This window comes from Ciconia boyciana, chromosome 5 (genome assembly GCF_034638445.1).
Source record: "Ciconia boyciana chromosome 5, ASM3463844v1, whole genome shotgun sequence".
Taxonomy (NCBI): domain Eukaryota; kingdom Metazoa; phylum Chordata; class Aves; order Ciconiiformes; family Ciconiidae; genus Ciconia; species Ciconia boyciana.
The window spans coordinates 49,065,792-49,085,792 of NC_132938.1; the positions used below are offsets into that span (position 1 = coordinate 49,065,792).

At 35.5% G+C, this 20,001-nt stretch overlaps 1 protein-coding gene across 1 annotated transcript; it reads right to left on the reverse strand.

Moving 5' to 3' along the window:
• Positions 1 to 5,317: 5,317 nt before the first annotated feature.
• Positions 5,318 to 19,435, reverse strand: RBM46 (RNA binding motif protein 46). Its single transcript, XM_072862238.1, has 4 exons — positions 19,285 to 19,435; positions 13,517 to 13,984; positions 11,280 to 12,062; positions 5,318 to 5,364 (listed from the first exon to the last, which is right to left on the reverse strand). Exons 1-4 carry the CDS (start codon positions 19,433 to 19,435, stop codon positions 5,318 to 5,320), a joined length of 1,449 nt encoding a protein of 482 aa, XP_072718339.1.
• Positions 19,436 to 20,001: the final 566 nt, after the last annotated feature.

The window sequence follows — 20,001 nt, forward strand, 5'->3', positions numbered from 1 at the left end:
ACTCTGACTCTTAAGCCAAATAATTCAGCCACAGACAACTTGGAACAACGATTTTAAGTTGTGGTGGCTCATAACAGCCTTGTTAGCATGGTGAAAAACTGTAAGGCATCAAGGAAGGAGCTCTTAAATGACTGCTCTAAACCTTCCCTTTTCTTGGCTGTTTTGGGGCCTGGTAGGGCTCTTCCTAACTGCAGGAAAGTTACATTTAAGAATCCTGGATCATTACCCGTTTTCCTCCCTCTGGTTGTCCATTAAGTTGAACACTAAATAGCATGAAGAAATGCTAAACTGATCATTCTGTGTTATGCACAGCAACTGTGCTAAGAAATTCACTGAAAGAAAATTTGTAACAACTGACTTCTTGGGGGCTGCTTTTACTTCAAGAGTGTGTTAACCTAGTAACTCCCAGCTGACTTGCTCTTTAATAACTGTTTCCTATTTAAAAGAAATTCCCATTAATTTAGTAATTCTTGTTAGTGTTATTAAATAGGACGCTAGCTCTGGGTGACAAACAGCCTTAGTTCCCCCCACCCCATCTACTGGTTTTTTCCTATGAAAAAACAGAGGTTGGAAGATAGAGCCTGCTGCCCACAACATGCTTGCTCCACAACATTGGCTTTACCATCTGTCACCAACCACAAGGTAGTAATAACAATATTTAAAAAAAAAAAAAAGGGCAAGCAAGCAGATGAAAAAGGTAACTGTAAGAATAAGGACCACCTTTTCTTATTTAGGGCAAGTTTTTAATGCAGTGGGTTTAGCACAAAGGAACAAAACTTTGTTTCACTGAAGTCAGTGACCTCTATTTTCAGAGGGACTTCTAGTTTCTACACCAATTATAGAACAGGATGGTATACAGACTCACTTTTATCAGTTACACAACAGTACTGTAAAAAATATGCAACACCATGTTCTCCCTTTGTCACAACGTTTTTAGAAGAAATACATAGGGTTTTTTTCCAAAGGTTAATAAGCTCCAGTGAGACTTTTATAAATATGAAAAATATGCTTGCAATTCTGCACACTGATTAGAGATTTTTAATTATGTGTTCTAAATAAACTTCAAAAAACTGAATTACAGCTACTGAGTGCTACTGCTGCTTCTGCTGCTTATTCCTTACACCTTTGTTCTTACCTGCAAAACAAAGACCAAATTCTGTCCGAGGGCTGTATTTGGCTTACATCCACCCAGTACTCATTACAATCAAACATTTGATCATGGTTTTGTACAGTCACACTTGTTGGGAATACTGAAAGTAATTGCCAAGGTACATGCTCGTGTTAATAATGACGGGAGTTGCTTGTTTGTAGCAGAACTTCTTTTTTCACAAGACTGCTTCAAAGATGGGAGCACTGTTAGAAATCTGAACAAGAAGGAAGTTACACACCTGAAAAATACAATCCTATGGCTTTCTAGAGTACTGGGCAATACCTCCTTTTGTTCACTGGGTAAGTCACCTCTCCTACAGGTATTCATTTTAATGCTATGCAATCTTTGTGCAGCTCATCACACAGTTCTCGTAAGTAGCTAACAATACAAATTCTACCTACGTTTGGTTGGCCCAGATTTCCATTAGAAATATTACAGAATATTGTTTTATCACATCTTTTTTTCACATGCAAAAAGTCTACCCTATTTTCAAGGTGTCACTAAAGATGCCTATGTAAAAAACTTACAATAAAAAAGTGCATCTTAATCAAGACACCTGAAAAATAAAACTCATTTCAGCACTCCGTAGACTGGAATTCTCAGGCTGCCAGGCCCAAATACTTCTGAATTTGTTGCCCCATATCTTATCAGCATTATACTGTATTATTCTATCTCAAACACTGATTTCTGTCTTGGCCTCTGGGACCACTTCATGTAAACATGAAGTAAAGTAAGTCCCCTCTTCTTTCCTCCCAACAGAGTTTCTTAGGAAATCTTAACAGTTTAACAATTTTCAAATGTGACAAACACTACTAAGCAAACTTGCTTTTTAAAAATTACTTTTCTTTTTTCAAGCTTTCACTAAGCCACTTAATTACCCTTCCTCTTGTTCAGCAAAGCACCTGCCCTGGAGCCTCTGGCCAAAGCTTGCTAGTAGAGAAAGCAAAGGAAATCCTGCAAAGTAAGTTTGTGAAGGTACCATGTGTAAAATAAGTATTTTTTACACACACCAAATTTAACAGCATAAATTTAATATAAATGTTAATTCAAGTACAGAAGTCAAACACATGATTTCAACATTAAAAATTACAACACTTAAAACAACTACTATGTAGGTAATATCAAATGCAAATAAAATTAAACTGCTATAACTGCACCTAAATTAACACCAAAAAAGACTATTTAATATGCTGATGAAACATGTTTAACTAAAACATGTAATGGACCACAATAGTTGACTGCTTTTAAGAAAAATTATTCAACTTTAAATCTTTCCATTGCATTGTTTTCTGTCTACATAATATTCTTTTTTGTCAAACATTTTTCAGACAAAACAGCTTACAACTAATACTTGCACAGGTCAGGCCCTTAGACTCTTAACATATGCCACTTGGCCTATTCCTTGACCAGGAACTGAAACTACATACCAAATTCAAAAAGAAGGATGATCTACTGTATTAGTTTCAGATTTATTTTTTTTTTAAAAAAAAGCCTTTATTTTTTTGTCATTCAATAAATAAAGCACTTTACTGAGAAATGCTAAATAGCCACAGTAAAAGTAGATGGCTCACTCAAAATGAATTACATATACCCGATTTAAAAACTTGTAAACTATTTTCAGTTTAATGCTAAACAATGTTTTCTAAGAAGAACATGGCCTGATTAGAAAGTGAGCAAGCTGCTGTTCAACGTGGCTACCACCGGCAAGTAGAAGTGCTGGTTAGGAGGGATAGCCTGGATGAGAGTAACACCTCTGTGAACAAGCAGCACAGACATGTCCCAGCAGAGAGGTGCTAACAACAGGAAATGCACCTTAGTGAGCTGTACATAAAAGTACATGTAATTTGTATGTGTCAAGATGTTTTTTTGCTAATTTTTGTCTCAAAGAGTTATCTAAGGTATTGAACCTCAATGTTATGACTACAGCAATATATCCCATGTAGCCTAATGGTAAAAGCCCTTCAAAATAACACTCTTCCATTGATGTAATGCTATACCAGAAGCAAAGGTTTTATTGTACATGTTCTTCCTATAAAATTTTGCATCAAGTTACATAAACAAATCTGAGTGTAGTATTTAAGTTTCATATTATGTATGTTTATGTATGAAAAGGCAGGGTTGCCAGGGTGGTGTGGTTTTGGTTTGGTGGTTTTTTTTTTTTTTTTAAATGTTTGCTTAAGATTTGTTACTTACAACAGAAGCTGTAAAAATTCTGCATGAAACTCAAAATACAAGAGTAGGAATTGTAGCAAATTATTTCAACACTAAAAATAAGCTACTGTTGCATAAACTATTATAGGTAATAAAAATCTTTTAAACAAATTATCTTTTCAAAACAAATTTAATCAAGCTAACCAAAATAATTTAACATTCAATTTCACTAATCTTTCAAGTGAAATGTTTAATACACACACGTGCTTTGAAGAATTATTCATCAATAAACATGTAATGTGAATTTACGGTAATTATGTATCAGTGTGTTGTTCTTTTTTCCTTCGTGGCAAAATCCAAAGCAAAAAATTCGAAACTTTTCTTCTTCAGGGCAATTCAAGCCAAATAGGGTGTACAGTTGGCTGCAGAAAAAGAGGGGGAAGGGGGGGAAAGAGAGAGAGACTTTTGATTTCAGCAAGCATACTGCATCACCTATTCCAAGATGGATGTAACTATTAAGGATAGTACACTTAAGATAATGGTGTAAAGAAAGCATTCACAGTCTTATGCCAATGCTACATTCTTCCCCTTCCTCTGCACCCCTAATACTAACTCAAATCATTAAGAAATTATTCAGTCAACAGTTCAAGCAACATCAGAAAGGATCTAGTGAAAAAGAGAAATGAAAAATGATAACTTACTCATCTCAGGGTTTTTTTTTCCTAAAAGCCTTAGTCTTTAAAAAAAAACCACACCACCAAACAACAAAACATTCTTCAGTACTGAACAGAAGTATTTTCTCAGCCTATATACATATTTTTAACCAAACTTTACAATAATGACCCTTCGTTTCACCTCCACTGAACACAAAATATTAATGAAGGCAACTTTAATGTGCGTATTAGATCACTGGTTTGAGTGGCATTTATTTGTTAGATACACCATATGTATCATAGCAGCAGCCTTTCATATTGCATATTTAACACTTTAGATCAGGGTGTACTATTAACTAAGTACCAAGTTCTGCCAGACACACACTGTATAAACAAAACCCAACTTCACTGTGGTCATCAATGGACTAGAAAAGGGCACTAAATTCAGTCCTGTTTTGAAGTGACTGACTCTACTGAAGTCAGTCAAGTTATTTCATGGATAAACGTATCCAACATTGTTGTATCTTTCTTTCTTATTTTTCTCCAAGTTGTTCTACACAGGCCCAGATTTACAAATTTATGTTCCCTGTCTGTAAGCAGCAGCAATGGAAAAATAACTGAATCTTCAGGACAAATCCTGGGTAACTCAGATTAGAAGCTTCCAGCAGTAAAGTTAACACCGAGCATGGATTTAATGCTATTTTCAAACTGCCTTATAAGCTTTTAAAAACCAATCTCACAACACTCAGAGAAGATGGTAATCCCCATTTTAAAAAAATGAAAGAGGCCTCAGAAGTGACAGACATCCACACTTAAATTCATACACAATAGCATATTTGAAAAAAAGGGAACATTTACCCTTGTAGCATAAAATGCAGAAAGTTAAAAAAACTTTTTGCAAATCAGAGGAGGCATTAGTCTCTTTTACATGAAACTGACTACCCAAAGAAATAGTCCAAGTCACCAGTGCAGTAACAACTGCACTTCTGAACATAAATTTAAACCCAAGCAGGAAATACAAATAAGTCAGAAATGACTGAAAAATTACTCAGAGTAATTTTAGGTGTAAACACCATAACCTTCCTTTGTCCTGCACAATCCATGTGAATGTCAGACTGGGTGATCCATCAGCAGGTCTACAGCAGTAGAGCTATGGTCTCTTTTGGAAAAAAAAAAAAAAAAAACCACAAACCAGACAGAATATTGCTACATGCCTTCTCAGAGGTGTGTATGTGGGGAAATAACCTTGAGACCAACTTCCCTAACAAACAGCCCAAACAGTGCAGCTAAGGCAGTGTCTTTGAAGAGGCAAAAACCTGCACCAAACACAATCCTGGGAAGTTCACTCACCTCTACTATGCCACTATCCTGCATTCAGGGACAGCAAAGTTATATATGCTTGCTCAGGGGCTGTGATAGAAATCATTATGTGTAAGTTATCTGATAAATATTTAGGACTTCTAAATTCATACTGTTAACATCTTATTCTACATGCTGAGCCTTTCTAAAAATCACTAAAAAAAAAACCACACACCAATCTCCACTTATCATCTGTATTTGCTAAACAAAGCCAGCAATTTCTGTATTTTTTTTAAGCATCTTATTTTTTGTACCAGGCTGTTGCTTGTTCCAACAGCAATATAGGTAATTTTGATAAAGCAGACCAAGGCAGTGTTGAAGTACAGAAAATCCCTACAACAAAACAGTAAAAGAAAAACTTTTCACTTGAACTGTGACACCTTTAAATTTAATGTCCAAAATCTAGGACAGCAGTCTACTGATACATTTGTTCCGAGACCCAGATGCTAAGTACAGACTCTTAAACTAGTTCATACAAGTTTTATCCTTGACTTGTAAATTGCTACTGCATGCAGTATTTAAGAAACTTAAACAAGTGAATTCACAGTAGTAAGATATAATGCTTGCTCCACCTGTTTCAGTACAGTTTACTATATACATTCTATGTGGAGAACTGGAATTAAACTGTTATTTACATGCTATAGTTAGTTATTAAAATGCTTTTCCTCAATTCAGAGATTTATCAGTGAATTTTACTTTTAAATACTCTCTTCTACCTAAAAATTAAATTTCTTAAATTGTGTCTCAGTGAGATGCCACATGGAATAGCATGTGTGAATGAACAAAGAATACCCTATTGTGGAATACAAGTCTAAAATCTGGCAGATGCCTGAAACTGAAGAAACTTTACTGAAACTTCTTCCTTTCTTCCCCATCGCCCTTAAGTCAGACTCAGTAGGAAGAGAGCTGCCCAGGACTCAGTCTTTGCTACAGAGGGTGTTATCTTAAGGACCAGAAAGAGGTTCTGACATCTTCTGGTATTTCCTTAAACCAGTGGAATTCCACCAGCAGTAAGTGAAAGCAAAAAAAAACCAAACAGCCCCAAAAAACAAACCCAGAACCACCAATCATTCTCAGAAGAATGTTCTGCTTTTCCAAGGTTCAGATATTTACTCTTACTAAAGAAAGGGAGGTGGAAGTTCTCCTACAATTCGGAGCACATCTATGCAACTTCCAAGTTCTCTTCTGCCTATACTTCAAAGTCATCTGGATGAGCCAGCTTGATTCCGTAAGCTAAAAAGCTACATTACTGATGCAAAGGACTTGAATGATAAATAATACCTCCTTTTGTGGGATTGACTCTGCACTAACACTGCTTCAGGACCAGAGGTGGAATATAGAGTCTGTGTTAATGAGCACAACTATACAGTCTCCAAATTGGAGCTGCCTCACATCTAGTCAGCCTCCAGGGCAGGCAAGAGTAGGAAGTCTCACATGTTTTTCTAACTAGGTACCGCATTTAACAGCCAAGCATCATTTTGCAAACAACACTGAGGTGTTGTGTAACTTCTAAAGACACAGGCTTATTTGTGTTGAAATGACATTCAAATTAATGGAAAAGGTATGTTTTTTCCTATTCTGTTCCAACACTGCCCCTCCCCCCACAAACATTCACCTTCTGGAACTTCAACATGTAGCTCTGCTCCCCATCTCACAAATGGACATCCAGACATGTAATTTCCATATATTTAAACAAGCCTGATTTTTTTTTCACTTCCTTGATCTGTTTGTGATTTATCTAGTAACCTTAAAATATAGCTTATTAATCTTTCAGTGAAAATATAGCTTTCTGTATTTTCTCCAAGCATCGTTTTCAAAATATTCAGGTGACACCAAGTGGTTAATTGTTGTACTGCTGTCTGTTCAGGACTACTGTATGCAGTAAGAAGCAAGTATTCTGTTACATGAAAGTAAATACAGAAATACGTGTCACCAAAAAGCCAAAAGAGTGCTTAAAAAAAAGCCAGAGTGCTTTGAGATTAATCATAACAGTCCAATTTTATAATTCTATCAAAGCAGCCCTTTCTCACTCACTTACCTTAGTCTGCTTATATGCTTTAAAAAGAAAAAAAACCTGTACACTTCATCAAAAATTAAGTGGGGAAAAAAAAGGTAAGTTCCTGGAAGAGAAGTTACTTACCAGAGGAATTATTCCCTGCATCATCTTTGTACATTCATACTTTTAGTAAGTTGCTTCCAAGAAGAAACACACTCTTCTCAAAATCACTGCTACTTATTAAAAAAAAAAAAACCAAAACAAACAAAAAACCCACCCACAACACATGCATCCATGCAGCATAATTCAACATGCCAAGCCATACAACAGACACTTCAGTGAGGAGGAAGAGGAATCCTCTGTCACATCTAGCAACCCTTCCTTAGCTTCAGATGTTTCTTTCAACATAGTGTATATATAAGTTGGAACAAAAACAACTTCTGTAGATTAGATAGGGAAAAGAAATTCTATTTCTAGACTCCTTAGGGCTATGTTTCAGTATCACGACAATGCCAACATCACAAAGAGGGTTTTTATCAACATTAAAGAGATGTATCTTTCAAAAGTCAGCCATGTATGTTTGCTTTGAAATAGGGCTCTGCATGCTCTGTGCAGGGCCAAATCCTCAGAAACAAGAATGCACAGAGGCCATTCAAAAGAAAAAAGCTTTATAGTTCAAAGAAAACAAGACAGCATTACCAGCACTAGGCCGTTAGGTGGACAGCTTTTTAAAACCACATCTGGGATTTGGGAACTCTGATAAGTAAGAATCCACATTAATTGCAATCATATGGCACACTGAAGTGCTAAAAAGCTTTAAAATACTGTTAATTTAAATTCACTTTAAAGTGTTTTCCCTACAGCACTTGTAACTAGAATTGCAGAGATAAAAATCTCAACACACACTTTCTTAATTTTTTTTAAACTTGTTTGCATTCTGATTTGACCACAGCTGTGAATAATCATTCTTACTCTAATTTTTTTTAATTGTTCTGGTGATTTTTTCCCAAAGAAGCATAGGAGAGAAAATATTATCTTTACATAATGCTATCTGTAAGCAACAAAATGGGCAGGTATGCATGGTCAAGCATAGAACCTGAAGCTCTCTTCATTCTTTAAAGAAGGAGAACCTCACACCACTATTTCAAGTTTAGCATCCTTTTTATCTTTTGTGTTCAGGATTACACAGGTTATAAAGGTATGGCCCTAATTTTCATAGCTAGAAAAAGATGGAAACAGACACTCAACCAGTAAAATGCCCCCCCCCCCCAGTGTGTACAAAACCAGGCACAGATACTTAGCTGTTTTATTATTAAAAATAAATAATTCTGATCACTTTGACCATCTGAAAGTATCACCTTCAAGAGGTGACCTACTAATGCAAACCAAACATACCACTGCTAAAGTGGAGACAATCTATAAGGCTTTGCATTTTGGAGATCCTTCTTCCTCTAAGACCTTCTGGGCATGCAAAAACAAAACCAAGGAGAAGCAAGATTCTAAGCAAGAAGAAAAAGCTTGTTTACATTTCAGTCATGCATTGCAAAAAAAGGCATCACAGTCAAGCCCGAAATAAGTCTGCTACAAACTGCATCCAGAAGAAAAAAATCTCACCACTGCCTAAGTATCAAGATACTTCCAGAACAAGTGCTAAGTAGCAGTATTAGGAAGAGAAGAATGGCAATACTATTTTAACGCTTTGCTATCAACAGTAGCTTTTCCAATCCACCAGAACAAGAACTGGTGAGGAAAAACAGAAAAAAAAAAAATAAAAGAAGGAAAAACAATTAAAAGAAGGGAATAGAGAGCAACAGAAAAGTCTTTCATAAAGCATTTCTCAGGAACAGAAGCAGTCATCACTAACACAGGACTCCACTTAACCTTTCAGTTATTATTTCTGCTTCCATTTCCCTGAAAATTTAGTTTCACTGGTCCAAAATTGTTAAGTAAAAGCATTTTAATAAACAATTCTTTATCTGCTCCATTTCTCCTCCTCCATTCCTAAAGCAAAATCAAGCTTTGGATCTTGTGGGTGCAGTCCTGGGCCCTGTATGCATGCACAGCTAATCAGAAAAGGATTATTTACTGTACTGTATGATCTCATTGTACTTCTGTCCAGAGCTGCACTATACAGGATCATCAAGTCTGATGCCTCAGACACTGGCTGGCCCACACACAGTAGGTACTATCCACAGAGAATGCCACTCCTTTCAAACCTGGAAGTCCATGGCTTAAGAAGGCCAATATTCTAAACTAGAATGTGAAAAAACACAGCAGTCTATTAATAAACTGAAATAATAGTAATTGAAGCACAACCTGTTTGAACTTCCTAGATATTATAAGAAACTTGGAAAGAGCTTGCCTACCACCACTCCAAAAACCAAAACACTCCCTCCCAAACAATTCTGGCATTGTTCCAATTCTGAATAAAAAACAAAAACCAAAAAACCCACAAACAGCAACAAACAGCAACAAAAAACACACAACCCAAAAAAACCCCAACTTTCTACACACAATTAGACAAGAAACTAGTTTGTATTATCTGAATGAGGCTATCATCTCCAACATAATTCTTCACAGAAATAATTCTACACAGAAAGAAAAAAAAAAAAAAAAACCCAAATCTCTGGCTCTAGGATTCATTAGAAACATTTTTTTTGGTAAGGACAGAAAAATATTTATGCTGTTCTACAAAAGACTAGTAAGAATTCATTTCATGATACAGCATCTACTGATCTAGTCATGCTGAAAGAAACCGTGCAACAAACACACAAGAACATTACTCAGCAGATCAGAGAAATTACGTGACAGTTCATAATATTTACAAAATTATAAAAATCAGTCCTCTCTCATCTTCAAATATATTGAGGATGTAAAGGCCAGAAAGAGAAAAAGAGCTAACTAAGCAGAAGAGAAACTATTCAAAAGAACAAGTGGAATAAATTATACAAAGCTTTGCCTGGAAGTATGAGGAGTTTTCAAACCATTATGGTATGGCTCTGTAACAGCCTTCAAATGTGAGTACCAAAGCGCCAAAATTATGATTTCTTTGAGGATGAAGTTTGATCAGATGATGACTACAATTACTAAGGAAACAACCTGGCACTAGAAATTAGTTCGGTGTTCTGAATGCTGTGTGCTGAATGTTCTGAAAACTGCTGGGCAGGAACTAGATGGCAAAAGTGTTACATTTTGTATTATTTATGTATTTCACTTTAGGGAGCAATAGGGTTAACACTGTCAGAACTGCAGTGATCCATCTTCTTAGTTATGAGAAGAACAGATTTTACCATAGCTTTTTATAATATGAAAAATTCCCTTTTCTAGTAGTTGCATTCTAATTTTAACAAATTGAATATATATAAATGAAGATGCTAGACTTGGAAAGTAATTAGGAATAACTGTATCCCTATTTTCTCCCATCTTCTGGTTAAAAAAAAAAAAGAACACTAGATGACAGCACTCTTTACCCAAAGATAATACACGTAGAGCCACGTAATGATACTCTGCTATAGCCTTAAGAATGTCTATAAAGAGGAATCAAAAAAGCTTCCCAAAACCATTTATTCATCTGAATATGGATCTACCACTTCTGTTTTCCCTATTGATAATACACCAAGAACACAGATGGACTTTCAAATAAATTTTCAGCACCATAATCATCACACAGATGATCTTGTACCTAAGTCACTTAACACGTCATCTAGTTCTTCCTTGTAACTCATTATAGTAGATAAATGAAAGCAAAAATGACCCTAACATTGCACTGAATAGATGTTTACACAGCGTTTCTTCAGTGCTCTCACCTGGTGGTCCAGACTCAGCTGACTATACAAGAAACAATTCTTCTGTAGACTAACTTATACTTTATATAAAGATACATACACAACGCGAGATATATACAAAAAGAACAATTTTAAACTTTCCTAGCTTCAGTTCTTAGTAACTAATTGAAAGCGTTTATGCTTACCTAGATGCAGAAGTGTGAACTGTGCTGCCAATTCCTTTGCACCTTCTACTGTTGTAGAGAGTTTGTCTGGCATGAAATAACTCTGGGAACCATCTGCAATACCAGGAATAAGCACCTTGTACACCAGGAGTATTTTCCCATCCTGACTTGTGGTTGAATACAAGTAGTATTCTGGTGGTGCCCAGTTATTTTTATTGCAAAAATAATCCAGATGCATTGCTGCAGAACTGAAGTGACTGGATTTTAAAGAATACATGCTAATTGGAGTAAGCTTTATTCCTGGAAAAAATGGGTATGTACATCTTTCAACTTCAGGAGGGCCTGGACTGTGCTGACCATTAAGACGAACTGAAAGACTTGCTGGTTTCCCTAAGGATTTTTGATGACCATCTTCTTTGTTAGGAAATCCTAAGAGATTTTCAGAACCGGGACTTATCTGACCATTAAAATGCTGCTTCCAAGAACCTTCTTTGTTAACTGGCTTTGCCAGTGTTACCTCAATACTAGCTCCATCGATGCACTTTCCATTCATTACAGACATAGCAGCAACTGCATCTTCTCGGTGGAAAAAATGAACAAAAGCATAGTCTCTCAGCTTCTTTACACGTTCAACTACTCCTGGCTTGAACTTGTTGAATTCAGCTTTAATTGTGTCCTCTGTAGTAGATATCATTAAATTTCTTACATATAACACTTTAACTCTCTGCATTGTTTCTTCATCAACTTCTTTCTCTGGGTCTGCCCAGTCTACTTGAATAGTATGACCCCAGAGTTGGAATGTTCCTACAGCAAAGAAGCATTACATCAATAAGAAATATGCAAAGGAAAACAAAATCGTTCTTATCAACTACCTCTAGAAAAAGCAAACATGATGCATGCCACTTGAAACAATGTTTTTTGCTGCCTGCATCTACTTAAGCAAAATAAGTAAAATATTACTACTTTAAATTATTAAAGAAAATAAGACTCTGCAAAAATTCAAAATATTCTATCTGAACCCTTTGGGTTCATTAAGCACCATAAGCTGTCAAAACACAGACTTCATGATTTTGTGACATGCATATACACGTGTATATAAAGCAACCATAAGCAACATACTATTTCACTAGTTAGTAAACAAAGCATCTTCAATAATATTACCACCTTAAAAAGTAAGGTCAACACCTGGAAAAAGTAATCTAAATGTATATGCACTAGCACAAGCCTTACTCTAAGTTGCAGCAGACACCAAAACCATAAACTAAAAAACCCCCACCTTGTTACTCATTTCAAGCCAACATTTTGAGTATCACAACTAGTTTTTTTACATTTGGTGATCTGGCCACACTTCTGCCATTACTTTGCGAGGCCTATATAAGTCTTAGGTAACACTCCTTCCTAACACTGTCAGTGATTAATGCAAGACTTGCCTAAATCTTAGCTTTAGTAAATACAGGGAGTTTTGGCATTCATTTCAGCAAGGCCAGTGCTGTATTACCTGTTTTAATGACTTTGCTTCTCCAACTATATTGTTTCATTTCCTCCCTATTTTATTTCTCTTCCTCTCTTTTCCAGTATTTCCCTTTTTAACTGTGCCTTTACCTATTCCCTCCTCTTTCAGTGTATTTAATCCCTTCTACTTTCCCTCCCTCAAAAGGGAGAAAATAAGGTGCAAAGAAGAAGTCATCGTCTACTTGTTAAACTCTTAAAATTATTTTACAGTAAAAGACTAAAGACCTACTTTCAAACATTTTTAAAATATGAAACATCAACAACATCATTCGTGACATTCAAAGAAAATAAGGGACACATTCAAAGCATTATTTTTTTTTTTTTTTTTTACACTCAGCTTTAAGAGAATTCATGTGCAGGGACTAGTGCATGCAAATGAAAACTGGATGTGTGCCCAAGCAAATACATATCTTGGTGTAAATTACAGTAACTTGTGTTTATAAAACAGATGTCTGCTCCTTCATTCCCAAAACTGCTTAAATTTCTTTCAGCTTCTTAAAATAAAAAATAAAAAAAAAAAAAAAAAAAATCAAACAAAACAACAAAAATACCCCAAAAACCAAATGAACAAAAAAACCCTGATTCATGAACAAAAAAAAAAAATCCTCTTTAGCTGAAAGGCACTACTGCAGTTTTGTAACTCTCAAAATACCTTAAGGAAACGAAAACAGGGACGATTCACCACCCCTCCCAAAATGGAGACAGATACTCCCCCAAAGACTCAATTTAATTACAAATAGGTTTACCTGGGATTAGCCGCCTTCTAGCCATTGCAGCTGCTCTGTGAGATTCATATTCTACAAAAGCAAAGCCACGATTTTTAGTTTTGTCAGTGGCATTTGGATAAACAATGACATCCACCACTCCTTCTGTAACTTTTTTCATTTCATTCAGTATTTCTTCTTTCTTCTTTTCTTTTGGAATTGCTCCAATAAATAGTCTGCAGTTGTCCAAGCTTACGCAGACACCAATAAATTTCCCTGGACGAATTTCGTAATTATTAAGAATCTTGATGGCTAGCTGGGCTTCCTCTTTAGTAGTGTACATCACAAAAGCATAGCCTCGATTCTCGCCACTGAATTCCATCATCAGTCTGAACTCATAGATCTTCCCAGCTCTCTCGAAAACAGGAACTAATTCATCTTCATACATATCACGAGGAATCTTACCCACAAAAACTTCACATCCACGAGGTGGTGGAGGACCTTCCCAACCTTAAAATAAATTGTCCAACAACAATCTTAGTACAAATGCCAGGTAAGTACAATTCCCCCTACCCTAACTTGGAGGTTGGAGTTATTTTTTTTATTTTTAGTCTCAATTTAAAACTGGCATATTCACATCCATTATTTAATTCTTATTTTAGTTATGTTTAAATATAAATTGTGAGCTTATGTCATTTTTTAATTTTCTTTTAATTCTGTCTTCTGTTTCTTTCACTGGAATCTGTACGACAGCCCACTGAACCTAGCGTTACTTAAAACACTGACAGGTTTGCTATAAGAGTCTACATTTCAATCATTTTTTGCCCTTTAAAATTATATGTCAAGTTATTAATACAACTGATAGCGATAACTGAGAAAGAACTTAAGTTGTATTTTCTACTCTAACATTTTAAAGTTGCAAATGTTTCTCTGTACTTCTTGCCCATATTTTAAGAAATTTTGCTGAGGGTCCCCAGTGCAGTTTTTTTTTTTTTCCTTGACATCATTAAAAAGGTCCAAACATTTTGCTTCCACCTTCTCCATTCATCCACTAAAATAGGACTCCTTAAGGAAGGTAGGATATGGGGCCATCCTTTCTTCAATAGCCAAAAAGACTGAACACTTCTCTAAAAACAGACCACAGTTTTCATGGGCTGGAACTGGATGGTAGGAAAAAAGAAATAAAATAAAAATCCACAGAACAAGTCAGTCCCTAGTTCACATCCGAAAGTTACAAAAAGATCCATGCTTCTCTCCCTAAGCCAAGGACATTCATACACTCTTTTATATCTCTGCCATATACACTGAAAAGTATGTTCAACAGATAATGTAAAAATGCATAGGTACATTTAAAAATATGGAGTTATGGTCTGCAAATATGGCACTCCATTTTCCCAAAATATGCATTTTAAAAAAAAAGTTTGGTTGGGTTTTTTGTTTGTTTGTTTGTTTTAAAAAAAAACAACTTAGACAAATGAGGCAGAAGTTTCAAAGGCAGACAAACAGTTAAATCATAACTAACTGCTTTTTCTAAAGCTTTGACAGGAAAGGTTCTCTGCAGGAGAGAAATCAAGGAGTACAAAGCTGGTAGAAAAAAACGCACAAAATTTGGTAAGTAGTAGCATGAAATGACAAAGTGTATGGAGGCAAGGTGAAAAAAAAATTACTGTTGACAAGTTAAAACAAGAAGATAATTAAATATTTTACTTTGGCATGAAGTTCAGAATAAATTATATTTTGATGATTTTATAATTAACTTAAAACTTTTTCCTTCATGTAAGCATCATCAAAGAGCACATAATTTACTCATGAGAAAAAATTTTTAACAGAATTGGGAAATTTTTGCCTTCTCTCAGAATAAATTTTCATCTATAAGCTGTACACTAACAACTACATGGTACCCAAGGAAGCTACCAAGGCATCAGAACTGACATGCATTTGGAGCCACGCTGCCATGGCTTACCTAGGAAAAAGTTTGGCTTTGTTCCACACAACATTCAGCAACTTTCTCATTTTCAGCTTTATAAACATTTATGACTGCTTCAGCTGAGGTCTGACAGGACATGGCAAGTAACACAGCTTGCAAGCTAGTACTGCCATCACTCACATCATGCCAGTCAGTTGCCCACATAAAAAAGCATAAACCAACAGTACACCCTTTAGGAGCTCCAAAGATTTTGTCTGCACACCTTACAAAAAAAACGGAGGAGGCTATGCTTGGTTGTGTAGGGAAGTCATGAAATTAAATAACAGTGTTCATTTATTAACTAGACAAACTTTTACCATCATCCTCAGCCTGGTAACTGATTAAGCAGTGATTCTCAGTAAGTAAAAGCCATCTACTATTCAAAAAGCCCACCTAATTTTAAAGCTGCATACTAACTTAGCATTACAGTACATTACTGCCAACTGATGACTCCTGACTTAAAAGAAAACCTAGTCTGTGGCATATTTGCCAGTGAGCAACACATACTTAACAGAGCAAACATGGAAACAGTTCACCAAAAGCACCATTCCTCAAGTAGTTACCAACTGACCAGAGTTTCCTTGACTGGGTACTTGATTCATCACGGGACAATAGATTATGGGATTCCTTTTTTTGCAGCCATTCAAGTAATCAAACTGCAATCAACATTATATTTATAATCCTACCACTGTTAGTGAGATCCATGCCATCTCAAATTTTCTTCCATGTAATTCTAATGACTTACATGCCTAATGACATCATTATGGCTGCAGTAATCTAAGCACAGGAGCCAACCAATGAAAATTTAAGCATTGCAAATTTGCTTTCTTAACCCTTTGCCCCCCCCCCCCCCCCAGGTACATTTTGTACAAGTGGCATAAGTTAAACAAGAACTGTGCTGCTGCCAATTTGGGGGGGGGGGAATAATTTTTTAGGGTAATTTTGAGCCAGATCAGCTGCTTGCTCTGGATAACATGCCAGTCAGATAAACAAGATGCTAACAGGAAAACAGAGCTGACAGGAAGACTACCTCCTTTGGCAGCAACACAACTTATAGAAACCACATATTAAACAAGCAAAATTCACAGTGAAACTCCTGATTTACAAACAGTAATTGTAATTTTTTTACAAGCCATCTCAAACATTCAAGTCTCATCTGGCCTAGAAAACCATTTATAGTAACTTAGGGTAATTTCCAACCTAAGCAAGAATGAAAATACATGAAGATTTAAAGGAGAGGTATATAATTAATGTCAATGAACAGATTTATGGAAGATATACCTTGTCAAACACATCTAGTTTCAGAAAAGATTAATAAATTTCATTAATAAAAGTAACTTTGCCAAACAAATACACTTAATATTGCCTAATGTTCTAATTAAAAATCATAATTATAATGTAAAAAAATGTATTAAATAATTTAAGAACTGGCTGAGCCCTCAGAAAGTAGTCAGGGATGCCCTGCAGTTCTTTCTTCAGTGCCATTTTCAAAATAATTTCACAGGGCCCCATTTGCCTATTTTATACAGGCTAATAAAAGTACGTATGTAATTTTAGACAGGAAAAACTTTCAAAGAGAAATAATTTTGATGAAGCTGTATCTTAAACTACACACAGCAATGAGCAATACAGTTCATGTTTATGAGCATGACTTATAAAGATACGGGATCACAGGCCACAAGTGAGAATAAACTGAAACAGTAGCACAAAGAATTTTCCTTATTTCTGCTTGTGTAAGTGCATAATCTGACTCAAAAAGAAGAGTTATTGCACTCCATGTGATACAACCAGGACTAATGGCAAAATTCTTGTACATTGCTGATCTCAACAACAACGCCGGAAAAACTATTCAAAGTAAAGATAAAAAAGATTCATAAAGCTTCATAAAGATTTAAGGCATTTGATTTGTTTCATCAGAATAACAAGAAACATTAAGATAAAGGCAACAGACATAGCATTATTACAGAGAATTACAGGTACTAGGTATTTCATCAAGAAAATTTAAAAAAACTATTTCAGACTAGAAATAAAGCCTAAATTCAGCAGGAAAGATGCTAACCATCTTAACAAGCTAAGTGTAGCAGTAGATAATCCCACCTTTTAGAGTTCTCAAAATCAAACCCAGATTCTTTGGCTAAGACCTTTTCAGAGAAGTAAGTCATCAGGCTCAACACGATAATAACAGAGCAGAAAGTAAATGTGTAAGATACACAGAAGTTCAAACTAAATGATCTAGAAGCCACTTATTTTCTTAACATATTCTTAACATAAGTTTTAACTCCTGAGTAGGGGAATTATGACAAAAAAAGATAATTAGGAAAAAAATATATACCTACTGAACTATTCCTCCTCCTCTGTTAAAGTGTCTTCACTCAAAACAATAACAAATTCAATTATTTGGGTTTTATCCATTTATTTCACAAACTTTCAGCCTTTGCAGCACGAGATAAACCCACTAGTTTCCAGCATTCGTACAAGCATGCATTGAAGTTGAATGACCTTGCAACATCTTCAAACAAAACCACGCTTTATCAGTCCTACTGAAAACTAAGAGTCATTTAAATTTATTTTGCAGAGCAAATTTAAAGTGCTGAACAAAGGCTTTTCCTTGTACTACCTGTGAGTGTTACTCATTTTCTATGAGCTAAATCCACAGCAGCAGTTTCAGCAAAAGTATTTTAGGAGGGCATAGGGCTATTTCAAGAGATTTATTATTGCTATGTTACTTAATCACAGTATCAGACATGTTTTTGAAATAGCATTTAACACACAAGAAAAAATTAAGTCTTCCAATGCAGTAACATCTTGAAAAGTGTTTACTAAACCCAATAGCCACTGTTTCCAAATTACAATGTACATATTCCATATACTGCAGGACTTAATTCTACTTTTTTTTTGTCACTGACTTTTGTGGAAATATAATTGGGCATACAGAAACACATTTTAGTGACAAAGTTTGTTTTCACTGCAGCAGTAACTTTCCAGTTCAAGTGCATAAGCCTCCTGTTTGCACCATGAGAATAAATCCCAAACCACCATAAATTAACCAAGAAGATTACTGTAGTTTTTATAGCACCAATACAATCTCCGTTATTCTCTGGGACTTTGATCAACTGTTATTATCTGTTCACACATGGACACATACTCAACAATTTCTGTTTTCCTGTGTATTAAGTGAAAGAACAATACATGAATAATAAACTCTGACTGCTGTACTTCACTGTTAAAAATAATCCAATGAATGAGAAAAGCTCCAGAAGCTCAGCATTTATCAATTTTTCTTCTCAGAATGAAGGGGGGGGGGGGGGAGAGCGCAAAGGTTATGTTAGATATGGAGAACAGATTAGTGAACTCTGAAAACAAAATCAGTTAGATTATCTTCACTGGTGCTATCTCAGAGAACAGAGGATTGTAAAAAGAAAAAAAAGCTTTGGCCAATGCAAGTAAGACAAGAAATAATGTAGGTTATGCCTGCTACCACCAACTTGTTTGTCCCTTCTGTGCCACTAAATGTTTTCAAGCATGTTCTCAGTCATATGGAACACACTCAGTATTTTCAACTCCACGTTTGTTTTGCAGTCAGCTTTAGATGCTTTCAAAGCTGCAACTTCTTAAATCCACCAAGAGCAACATAGCCTAGCACAAGAAATCTTAAAACTGCTAGAAACTGTAAAGCATATCGGGACCCTGTATGTGTTGTGTTTCTTACACTTTCCCTAAGCATCCACTACTGACCACTGGCAAGATACAGGACATGGGGCTACACAAATTTTCAGTCTGATTCAGCATAGCTCTCCTTACAGAAAATAAACTCCAACTTCGTAATCTCAAAAGAAATGCTTACCTGGTGGAGGACCACCAAATTTTCTTTGTCCATTTTCTTGAACCATGCTGTATCCAGTCTTCTCCATCAGGGCGAGTAAAGCAGCCTCATTTTGAGTGCCACTTCGGATTTTGCCACATCCATTTGCTGCAGCTTTATTTTCCTCATGCATATCTGCAATAGCTTCAACAGAACATTGCAGATATTTCAATTCAGATAATTCTAAGTTGTTATATATATACAGAAGCTACCAAAGCACAGAAAAACAACTTGCGCTATACTTGCCTATTTACTGTGACTTTGTTTAGCATAAGGCTTCAATCCTACATCCAACTACTACCATCTATATATTTGCTTTCAAAACATTTTTCTGTAGCTGTGATAATCTTGAACTTTGAACAGCAACTATATATTCTATATGCAAACTTTCATAAGTGGTATCACAGTTATTTTCTAAGTATGCTGCCCTTCAAGTACAATAATTACTTCTTTCATAAATCATGTTATCACAGTTGTGTAGAGACCTATATGCTACTCAGTGACAAGTTCCACCTTCTTATTACTACATTTTATAGAAATACCAATGATTTTAAAACTGTATTTTAGTACAAAAATACATTAAGTCCATGCCTAATTCATAGAAAGAATTTGAAGAATGCAGGAACAAAAGTAATGTAATTAAACCCAATATATAATAAAACTAGGCAGAACTCTCCACCAAAAGCAAGGGGCTGAAAT